The sequence below is a fragment of the Notolepis coatsorum genome, assembly GCF_963971535.1.
Source record: "Notolepis coatsorum genome assembly, chromosome: 10".
Classification (NCBI taxonomy): domain Eukaryota; kingdom Metazoa; phylum Chordata; class Actinopteri; order Aulopiformes; family Paralepididae; genus Notolepis; species Notolepis coatsorum.
In genome coordinates this window covers 42346326-42358554 of record NC_140174.1, presented here as the reverse complement: position 1 = coordinate 42358554, position 12229 = coordinate 42346326, and the positions used below count along the sequence as shown (strand labels likewise).

The 12229-nt window shown below is 41.1% G+C and overlaps 1 protein-coding gene across 1 annotated transcript in view; it reads right to left on the bottom strand.

Moving 5' to 3' along the window:
* Positions 1-3623: 3623 nt before the first annotated feature.
* The window catches only part of fshr (follicle stimulating hormone receptor), a gene marked incomplete at both ends in the record, with an annotated part of 36385 nt that continues 27779 nt past the window's right edge, over positions 3624-12229 (bottom strand). Inside the window, 6 exons of the mRNA XM_084323022.1 lie at positions 3624-3643; positions 5338-5779; positions 6719-6910; positions 8011-8192; positions 8730-8950; positions 9106-9291. Of these exons, the coding sequence (XP_084179148.1) occupies positions 3624-3643; positions 5338-5779; positions 6719-6910; positions 8011-8192; positions 8730-8950; positions 9106-9291 (1243 nt within the window). The remainder of the gene's footprint in view (positions 3644-5337; positions 5780-6718; positions 6911-8010; positions 8193-8729; positions 8951-9105; positions 9292-12229) is intronic.

Sequence of the window (12229 nt, the reverse complement as noted above, 5' to 3'; positions counted from 1 at the left end):
CTCTTATTTGCAAACCCGCTTACCTCGAAATGCCCTTTGAGGGATGAATAAAGTATTTTAATTGAAATGAAAAGGAAACTTGCACTACACCATCTGGGCCTCTTAAATAATATTCACATGACTACTTGAAGTTTCTGTAAGCTTGCTTTTTTGTAGTTTGACCACAACTGTGCAGTATATGGTGGTGTACAATATGCTCTGAGCAGGGACATCTTCACTCTGTACACATACTAATCTTGCATGAGAGAATGTTTGCTGGTGCATAAATCATATATTATTGCCTATAAACATCATCACCATCACCATTCAGAATTTGTGTAATAACATGTCCAAGATATTTTACCTTATTATAAACACCAAGCTTATTATCAGACAATTTGAAATCAAGACATTTTAGACAATTGTCCTCTTCAAGTCCTTAGTAAGTGATTAACAGTTTCTGGAGAGGCATACGCAAAGGCCTTGATATTTACTTCCCACTGAGCTGTATTTATTACATCCTGGAATTTTATAAATCATAACGACATCACACATCTTAACTCAATAACTCTCAAACCTAATTAATTTGTACCAGACAGATATAGACTGTTGTACCAGATATAGACTGTTTCAAAACTTGACAACATAATCATCCTAAATGGACCCAAGTTTATCTCCTGTTGCAGTGTTTGCTAATTTCAACAAATGACAGGAAATAAACTTGGATCCAAGATGTTCCCTAGCAATGCAATTCCACTGAAAAGGTCTATAGTTTTTGGGATGTGTGTTACAGTGTAAGATTATGAGCGTAATTAATCCGTTTGATCTTTTTGGCAAAGTGTTCCTTTAAGGTGGGTGACAATATTGTCACAAGGAAAGATGAAATTACATGGGTCCATCCTAGAGGCAAATCTTTCCTGTGACAAAATGGCAACCAATGTAATTAAAAAAGTCAACCAACGAACAAGATTCTTGTACCGGATCTCCTCCCTGGTAAACAAGAATACGCTGAAGAGGAGGGATATACCAGACCTGGAGATCGATTTTGACTGGCAAGAAGCCTGGGCAAATGTTCGACTTGCATCAAGGAACCCGGACCATCAACAAATCAATCTTAACTATATTCACAGGACATACTTAACTCCTATAAGACTGAACAAAATGGGTCTTAAACAAGACCCCAAATGCTCCTTATGTACAAATGGGGACGAGGGGACATTTATGCACATGTACTGGGACTGTCCACCAGTTAAGATATTCTGGAAAGAAGTGACCCAGCAATTATCAAATCTCTTAACTCTGAATATACCTGTACACCCCTCTGTATTACTGCTGAATGATGTCTTTGAGTGTGCAGTACCTCCACAGCTAAAGAGATTGGTTTTATCTGGTATCACAGTGGCTAAAAAGCTGATAGCATCACGATGGTTTCAACCGGAAAAAATGTGCCGGAAGGTCTGGATTCTTACATATCTCGATGTGATTTATCAAGAAATATCTACAGCAAGAATTTTGGGTCTCAATTAATCCAAAATGACAATGTGGTTAGAAGTGGTGGAGAGAATAAAAGCTAGCATATAAAGGTAGTGTCTGGTTAGGAACAAGTTATAATGGATGGATTATCCAATGGGGGGTCCGGGAGGGGGGGGTACGAGCTATAGCATATGTGTGTAGGGTACTAGATAGCAGGTATTAGGGGGTATATCCTGTATAAGACATTTAACTAAATGGTGATTTCATTGGATATGCACTGTTAATTAATGCTTGTATATCTTATCGTGTGTTGTCATGTTTGTTTATATGTTTGTTTAAAAAATAATAAAAAAATAAAATACAAAAAAGAATACGCTGAAGACTCTAGCAGGAGCACTCATTCAAGGGTACTACGAATATGCTTGCATCTCATGGTACTAAAGCACCTCAAAGGCACTAAAAACAAGATTACAAACATCACAAAACAAACTGGTCAGACTACTGCTTGACCTTACTCCTAAAACCCACCTCACCCCTGCCCATTTTGACAACCTAGGATGGCTTAGAGTAGACGACAGAGTACAGCAACTTGCAATGGGCCTGGTCTACAAGATACACTACACCACTAAGGTATGTCGAGGTACTTCCCAAAGGTCAGTGAATACCACGACCACAACACCAGAGGGAGTTCCACAAATCATGTGAAACCCAGATTCGGCTCAAACAAGGGACTAAACACGTTTTGCAATTATGCCACATCACCGTAATTTTTTTTGAATCCCTACCCACCTTCAAAACTGCTCTCAAAGAGCACCTACGGGAGGCTGCAATTCGAAACTGGCCCCCGTAAATGTCCGAACCCCCCCTCCCACCCCCTCCTAATGTACAGTTTCCTCCCCCTCGTATGTATATATTTTTTGTTAGGATCTATGTTTAACAGTACTGTATATTTGCATATATTATATGTCACAAATGTAACAGTACTGTATATCTGTATGTCATAAATGTCATGATATTTATCTATATATCTGTATGTTGTGTATGTCATAAATGTCATTATGAATTGAAAATGGGGGACCCTGATGTAAACAAGACGAAAGTATTTCTCTGGTCTGCATCCACTTAACAATTGTGTGTATTGAGCTGTATTGTATTGTACCCATTCTACAATCTGTTAATAAAGTTTTCAATCAATCAATCAATCAATCAATCAATCAATCAATCAATCAATCAATCAATCAATCAATCAATCAATCAATCAATCAATCAATCAAGGCTGAACGTCTTACTTCACAGCTGAATTCTGTCTCGACAGTGTCCTCCAGTGGAGAAAAAGTGTAAGTGCACGGATTTGCAGTTTCACCCAATAGTATGCAGTGGCCATCCATATCAATGAGTTAGAAAATGCAGAAGCTCTTTGGGTGGGGTGGACTCAGATCCTGCCTTGCACCTGCAGCCTTGACATCCTAGTGTGTGTGTGTGTGTGTGTGTGTGTGTGTGTGTGTGTGTGTGTGTGTGTGTGTGTGTGTGTGTGTGTGACGTGTGTGTGTTATGATCTTAGAGCCATATCCATCCCCTGTTATGGGGGGTGAGAGCAGCTGTATAGCCTTCCCTTCTACCCACCCAAACACACGAAGCTGAGGGTGGGGGTCACTCTGCCCTGGAACACGAGATGCGCTGAAGGACATAATGTTTTTGATAACGGTTGAAAGACTACTCAGTCAGTGTGGGTTGGTGAGTGTGTGTGTGTGTGTGTGTGTGTGTGTGTGTGTGTGTGTGTGTGTGTGTATGTGTGACGTGTGTGTGTGTGTGTGTGTATATTTTTTATCTTTATTGTCCCCACAAGGTAAAGGAGCTATTTAAGTTTAGGGTATGGGGTTAAGAAAGTCTACAGAATGTCCCCACAAAACATGGAAACATGGGTGTGCGCGCGCGCGTGTGTGTTTTGCTGCCGAATTCAGCTACAAGTAACATGAGTCAAGGTCTTACACAATAATCATTTTTACTACAACTTTTTAGATTCTTGTTATCAACAAGCGAATCAATGATGAAGGAAGATGGATGATAGATGAGGGCCATGATTGAGGTAGGATTAAGTGAAGGCTGGATTGGTTTACAGTATGCAGCAGGGTGATATCAACCCAAGGTTGTTGATAAGCCAGGGTGCAGTGTCAGCCCAAGGTCATAGACTCTGCATGACACACCCAGGGAAACATATCAGCCCTTGGTCATAGAGACCTAGGTTGTGCTGCTGATACACCTCACTATATTATTATTATTATTATTATTATTATTATTATTATTATTATTATTATTATTATTATTATTATTATTATTATTATTATTATTATTATTATTATTATTATTATTATTATTATTATTATTATTATTATTATTATTATTATTATTATTATTATTATTATTATTATTATTATTATTATTATTATTATTATTATTATTATTATTATTATTATTATTATTATTATTATTATTATTATTATTATTATTATTATTATTATTATTATTATTATTATTATTATTATTATTATTATTATTATTATTATTATTATTATTATTATTATTATTATTGTACATTCTTTTGTATTTTTTTTGTATCTTATTTATTAACACATAAAGAGTTAAACAAAAGGGGACAAAAAATACATAATAACCATATTGTGTAGGAGAAGTTTAGAAGCCTATGGCTTATAGAGAACTTCCCCTGTTTTGTCAAATCAAACATACAAAAATATACATATTATTTAAAAAATACCAGTAATACATTCAAGAAATATGTGTAAATACAAACATACATACACACAGTATACATGCATATATACTGCATACATAATAATACATAACCACCTACCCACCTGCCTACAAACCTACACACCCACATAACCAAATGCATACCTACATGTATAGACCTATTTATCTATCTACTACTTTTTGGATATGAGAATTCTTTTGTAGTTTGCTTTAAAAATAAGCAAAGATGGAGATCTTTTCAGCATAGGATCAGCGGCATTCCAAAGATTGGACCCTCTATACCTCACTGAGAACTGCCTAAGAGAAGTACAACAATAAGGTATATGCAGGTCCCTGGAGTGAGGTGTGACATATGAATGAAAACCAGAATTAAAAGAAAAAAAACTATTAAAACCATTTGGTAGATTGTGATCATAAATGCATTTGTACGCAAATATACATATCTGTAAAGAATTAACCTCAGACACAGACAGAATGTTTAGTTTCTTGAAAAAACGGGAGCAGATGGTTCAAATCGATCTGAGAGGGTTGCCAGTCTAACAAATCTTTTTTTAAGTAAAATAATTTTTTGAAGACGAGATGAATGAGTGCTAGCCCATATTATATAATAATATAATTAAAAATTATGTTTGTTTATTTACAAGTAACCTAACACATGTAAAATGTAAGGAGGGGAATGGGGTGGTGGTGGGATGAAAAAAGACAGCTCTGATAACTAAAGCTGTCAGGCGTAGTGGAAACTCTGAGGAAGGAGGCTTACGATTGGAGGATGAGAGAAAGGTAAGACTTGGTGATTGGCTGTAGTCTTTGAATGAACATAAGCTGATATTATAGATCTCGTAATAAATATAATATTTACTTATTAATGCAGTAGTATATTTACATTACATTAATTCAGGGAAGAGGCCAAGAGAGAGAGAGAGAGAGAGAGAGAGAGAGAGAGAGAGAGAGAGAGAGAGAGAGAGAGAGAGAGAGAGAGAGAGAGAGAGAGAGAAATAGTTTGGAGGCATGAAGAGATTCAGAATGTTGAATGGAAAGAGTTTGTGCGTGTGTCTCTGTGTGTGTGTGTCTCTGTGTGTGTCTGTGTGTGAGTGTGTGAATGTGATGGGTGATGACCGGAGGTGCTCTCCGTGCGGTAGATCTGCGCCCGGACCTTACACAGGCCGAAGCGTGCCGCCAGGAGAAAGAAGTCCTGTCTGAAGTTGTGCGTCAGGAAGGCGTACAGGAAGGGGTTGGCGCACGAGTTGATCGGGTAGAAGAGGACCAACAGGAGCTTGGAGTTGGACACGGTGATGAGAGGGAGCTTGAAAGCGGCCGAGATGGCGAAGAAGGCAATGGGTGCCATGCAGAGGAAGTCCGTGAAGATGAGCACGGCCATGCGCTGGGCGATGCGGGTGTCGGCATGGGCCGGGGGTGACGCGGGGTTGCTGACGGTCAAGTAGATGCTGAGGTAACAGCCGCACACGAAGAGGAAGGCGGCCACGTTGAGGAGGAGAATACACACGATGTAGACCTGAGACTGCAGGGAGTCGATGTCCATGGGCAGGCAGATGCTCACCTGCAGGATGAAGGGGACAGTGGGAGTGGAGGCCGCAGTGAGAAGGCGCTGTCTCTGATCATTTCAAACCCACAGCCAAAAATTCTAAACGGTTTTGCACATTTTAAACTAGTTTGACAGTTTTTGAGATGAGTTTGAATATGGCCGCCCACCAGTGATGTCAGCGGGGACGTTGAATCCTTGTGTTGTGTTAATTACAGCTCAATTAAATGATAACTAAGGTAGTAGTCCCTATAAGACAAGGTATTGCAATCTTTTCATCTACATCATTTCATAATTTCATAATTTCATGGAGCTGTAACACAAGGATTAAATGTCCCCAAATGACATCACTGGTGGCCATATTCAAACTCATTTAATCTCAAAAACTGTCAAACTAAAATGAATGTAATGCAACATTGTTTAGAGTTTTTAGATGTGTGCGATTATGTGCAAAATGAATCAGCATTGTTTTTTTTGGTGAAGTGTCCCTTTAACCTGCACACTTTGCCAGTTATACTATTTCACTGTTACAATGTAAACAGAACACATATTGATGTTGTCGTGCAAGAGCAACAACACGAGCGGTGATGAGATCATTACTTTAGTAAATTGCCAAATTATGACAGTTGTCAATTTAGTTGTTGTGATTGTAAAACCACCCGATAACCATCAGGTGATAAACACATGATCTAATATCGTCATTATCTCTTCATTTACACAGCTGGTGCAGTAGTTAAAAATAGCAACCTCCTTGTTAATTCTGTTTAGCTAACCCCCTCCTCCACAAGATGCTCTGTTTACAGAGTCATAGTGAATTCAATCTAATTGCCATCAGGAATCGTACACAGGACGGCACAATGTAGCTGCAGGTGGGAGCTGTGGCATCAAGTAAAAACCCTATATTGAGTGAATGTATGAATGGAGAGTGATAAGTGTGAAATACAGTATATTATCCACCTTGCCATAGTCGCTGACCCCCACTGTGGGCAGCAGGGCGGCCAGGACGGAGAAGACCCAGCCGGCTGCCATGATGACACAGGCGTGTCGGAGGCGGAGCTTACGGTCAACACGCAGAGCGTGTGTGATGGTGTGCCAGCGCTCCACGGTAATGGCTGTTAGCGTGTACACCGACAGCTCACTGGAAAACACCTGCAAATATATCAATACTCTGTATGATAGCATGTACAACAGTGCTGTATATATACCGCATAATATACATTATATGTAAATATTTACAGCATATACATATCCATATCTGTCTGAATATACCTGCATATAATACGCCTATATACCTATACACCTGCATATAACCCATATAATTCTGTATGATAGCATGTACAATAATGCTGTATTTATTCTTCTATTCACCTGTCTTTTTTTTTTTTTAAATCTTTTTTATTATTGCAAAACAAAACTTATTAAAAGTCAGTACTCAACACACAATGTATAATGAAACTTTCAGTAAAGGTGGTTAAAATATATGCAAGTACAGAAACAGGATAAAATACTATTCACCTGTCTGTACATACCTACACATAATAATTTTACATATCTGTAGATACTATATCTATATCTATACATATCCCATACCTGCTCTTACTAGTTACATTGCTGGCCAGTATGACTACTACCAAACTGTCTTTATACCTGTATCACTGTACATATTGGTATTACATAGCAATTACTCTGACTTATCTGATTAGCACTACACCCAATTATGACAAAATATTATCCTTTATACCTTAGATAAATGGTGCATTTATATAGCGCTTTTATCCAAAGCGCTCTACAATTTGTTCCTCACATTTTGACCATTTACTCACACATTCACATGCAAGGTGCCAACCTGCTCATCGGGAGCAGTTAGGGGTTAAGTGTCTTGCTCAAGGACACTTTGACAAGCTGCCCTCCAGATTACCAGACGACTGCTCAGACCTACTGAGCCACTGTCGCCTTTTTGGTCTGACTTTTTGGTCAGGTAGACAGACATGCAATCCACAGACGCATGAACGTGCGCACACGCACACGCACACACACACACACACACACACACACACACACACACACACACACACACACACACACACACGCACGCACGCACGCACGCACGCACGCACACACACACACACACACACACACACACACACACACACACACACACACACACGCACACACACGCACACGCACACACACGCACACACACACACACGCACACACACACACACACGCACACACACACACACACACACCGTGAAGAAGCCAGCAGTGCTGCACCCCAGGCCCGTCTGCCAGTTGATGGCATGGTTGTAGTACTGCCCCCGCGTGCCCACGTCCACTATGGCGATGATGAACAGGTAGATTCCCATGCAGAGGTCAGCGAAGGCCAGGTGACACATGAGGAAACGAGGAACTGTCAGCTTCACCTGGCTGCCTAGCAACACAACAGAGGAGATAGTGAACCACCTAAAGTCGTCCCTAACTGGCCTCTTTTGCGGTGGTGAGCGTGGTGGGTTATTTTGATGTAGCCCAACAGAGGGGGTTAGGTGAAATCTATTACCGTCACTGGCATTGCTATAATTGGAGCAACACCTCCGATAAGTGACTTTTGTTTGAGTGAGTCCTGTGCTTTGCTCAGAGAATAGACAATTTGAGTGAAATATCTGCAAACAGACAAACACAGGATCAGAGCAAATATCCACTTAGCAAAAATGGCAGCTAACATTCTAGCTTATTAGACCCCAAACAGCTCCCAAGCATTAAGGGACTCCCAACAGCTTAGCTGTACGACGTCTAGCTCGCTAGTGAAATTAAAAAGCACCGTACTATCAGAAAAATACACCACAGGTATTTGATGGGACTGAAATATCATTTGTATTGATTCAACTGTCCAAGACCATAATGGAATAACTTCAAAATTTAGGATGGGGTTATATTTTCCTTTGAGCATTTTGTTAAACCACACACGCACCTAACCGGACCAGGAGCACCGTCGTGTTGCCCAGCAGCGTGAGGACGGAGACGACCCAGATGAGGACCCGTAGCGGGATGGTGGCCATGATGTCTTCGCAAGGGTTGAAGGCGTCTTCGGCGGGGCTACAGGTGATGTTAGTGGAGTTGGAACAGTTTTCCCTGTAGAAGTCGACATCTTCCTGCGCGCTCGGGTGGGAGCACAGGGGGTTCCACCCGGATCTAATGTAGAAGAACAAGCAGGCATGGCAATGCGACATCAAAATGTCATCACAGTATTTCAAACATTGTTTTCATCTCCGAGTAAATTCCAGAATGGTCAACCTCTACACCAGCCCCCGGTGCCCGCCACCACCGCTGCCCTGATCATTGAGTACCTGTTCCTGTGTGCGTTTTGGAAGGGGCAGCAGTGTGAGGGGTAGGTGAGATCAGCCTGGTGCAGCTTGGTGAAGTGCTGGAGAGGAGGCAGCTCCTTCAGATTCAAGACAGACACGGCTGCCAGCCTCTGGAGGCCTCCCAGGATCGACTCGGGCAGCGAGCTCACTGCAGTGAGGGAGATATTCCTGCAGATCAGGGGAGGGAATTAAATGAAGTGTGTAACACCCTTAAAGCTGCAATACTCTTTTTTCTGTCCACTAGAGGGGAGCAAGGAGCCAAAACGAAAGCCTTTTTGGCCATAGTGAATAATGTGGAACATAGAAATATTTTCAAATCCTTAAACCAAATTCGACAACATCCTGATGCATTCCCAATCAGAATGCATCGAGATGCCTCCAAAGCCATTACCGGCATTTGTACATTTGCGCAACTGCACATAACAAGCGTACGCGTCACTAGAGGGTTTGATAGACCGCTCGTTCCAATCATTTGACTTGGTCGATCATTTGATTGGATGTCGTTGTTTTAGCTCCTGCCCTTTTTTCGAGTACTATCAATTACTGTTGAGATATAATAAGACATTTTTTATGTTTGGCTACCTATTGATCCTTTAATAGGCTACTGTTCTGACAGCACAATATTCATGTAATTAAGAGATTTGCTGAAAAAAAACTTTTAAATCTATAGTTTTATACAATAGATGGAGCTAAAGCACGGGTTGAGTTTTGTAAACAAAGAAAATAAGTGATGATGACTGTTGGTAATGCAGGGTTGATTAGGACACCATGGCTCAATGAGACCCTCTGATAGCAGGGCTGGTTGATTAGGACACCAAATCAAATCAAATCAAATTTATTTATAGGGCCCGACAACACACGTTAATGTCCCCATGGGCCGTACAGATCTTCTTTAAACAAGTCAAGAAGAAAACATAACAATAAGTCAAGAACAGAACAAGAACACCATAAGGTCCAAATCTTTTTAGATGAATGCAAATAAATGAAAGAATGCAAGCACTCCCAGACATACCCCACGCGAAGGTAAGGAAAAACTCACTAAAACCTAACAATAGGGAAAAAAGCTCCACAGGCAGTGTGGAGGAGAGAAACCTTAGAAGGGCCATTCAAGGGGGGATCTCCCTTCTTAGATGTTGGTGATAGTAGTGTTGCAGACGGACAGTTGGTAAGCATGCACTCATGTGTGTAGTGAAACACAGATGAGTGCATGCAATAGCAACTGAACATTTTGAAAGATTAAAGATAGAGCTAATAGCGATAGCAACTGAACATTTTGAAAGATTAAAGATAGAGCTGATAGCGGATCTATTTGAGGCACAGGGGCGGCGCAAAGAGGGTCACGTCCTCCCCGTCTTAGTCACGGGACATTCAACACTCCGGTCATTGCTCAGGGACAGCCGGAGACAGGGAGATAGGGGGCGGCGCAGAGAGGGTCGCGACCATGGCTCAATGAGAGTATGAGACCCTCTGATAGCAGGGTTGATTGAGTAGGACACCACAAAGAGACCCTCTGATAGCAGGTGGTCATAAGAGGTTTTGAAAAGGTGAAGAACTCTGTCAGAAAATGCTTATTGCAGCTTTGAAATCAACATTGTGTAGAAAATTAAAGGCTGACAAATCTCTTGGCTTGAGGGCTTCTGGATCTAAACAGAATCCATAGAGGGTATTTCTGAAAGCTTGTCAATTGTGCACCTCTGGCCGGCAATGTCACTAACTCGGTTGGAAATTCAGCCAGTTATTCACTGTTAGCCACTCTGTCCCTAGTGGTGGCTCCCAGACAATGCACTTTGTGCAAGACAAGTTAGCGTCACATCTATGACACTCTAGGTGTACTGTAGGTGTTAGGTGTAGGACAGGAGGGTGTATTACAGCTGTGAGCTGGTGACTATAGGTGACTACGGCGTCCACCACCCTGCCTAAGTGTCCTTGAGCAAGGCACTGAACCACCAAACTGCACTGCGGGCAACCCTGTGCTCTGACCTCTCTCTGATGAACTAGACTGTGCAGGCACGTGCACACATAGAGGCCAAGGGGTGCTTGAGCACCTGCCTTTTTGAGCCTCATCAAAAAAGTGCCATTTTTGAAATTTTTATTTTTACATTTTTTTTTATTTTTTATTTTTTACCTTTACGCATATAGACTGCCCTTCCAACTGAAAAATGTCAGGATAGAATCAAAATATTAGGTAAAGAGAGAGAGATGCCCCATATTCCATTGCAGTTTGCACGGCCTCCTCAGCGTGCCTCTCCGCGGACCCATATATTTTATGCATAGCGTGGGTGGTGATGATGATGATGATAGAAACCGCTGTGGCGCATACAGTTGAATGCTGGTATTACACTCATTGAGGGACACGAAGAAGTCAAGTCCGATGGGATTTGGGAATCTCAAATAAAAAACGGGATTGGAATAAAAAATGCATTTATATTAAACAATACAGAATATGTACTTCTTGGGGTCTGTAGGGTAAGCACTTATTCCCTCCCCCCTGAACATTTATGGAGATGCATGGGCCTTTTAAGTCAGTGATAAAAGTGTCTTTCAGGGATAAGTGAGCTCCTGCACTGATTATTATAGTTCAATATTCAATATTTGATCACCAAAACCCCCCAAAAAGCATAAAAAGGGGGCCCCCCGCCCGAAAAGGGCCCTTAAAACTTGCGCTTGCGCTACGCGCGCTCGGATAATATATACACACAAGTGTAGTGCCCTTTTCAGCCTTTGAGCACCTGCCCCTCTAAAGTCCTGTGCACGTCCCTGAGACTGTGTACGTGTAACTAGGAGGGATATGCAAAAAGACACGTTTCAATTGCCTTGTGTACATTGACAATAAACACATTTTCTGTCTCTTTATTTTTTTTAACTACTAAATCAGGGGTTCTCAAACTTTTTGGGGACCCCACTCATTCAAGCTCATTGAAGCACTTTGAGCTGCAGTTTCTGTATGAAAGGTGCTATACAAATAAAGTTTATTATTATATTAGTATTCAGCGCCAATCACGAAAAAAGTCGGGTTATCTTGCCAGCGATTGAGCGCCAAACCCGAGAAAAGTCTGAATGGGTCTGAATGGGTACAATTACAATGCGGCTCAATACAAACAATTGT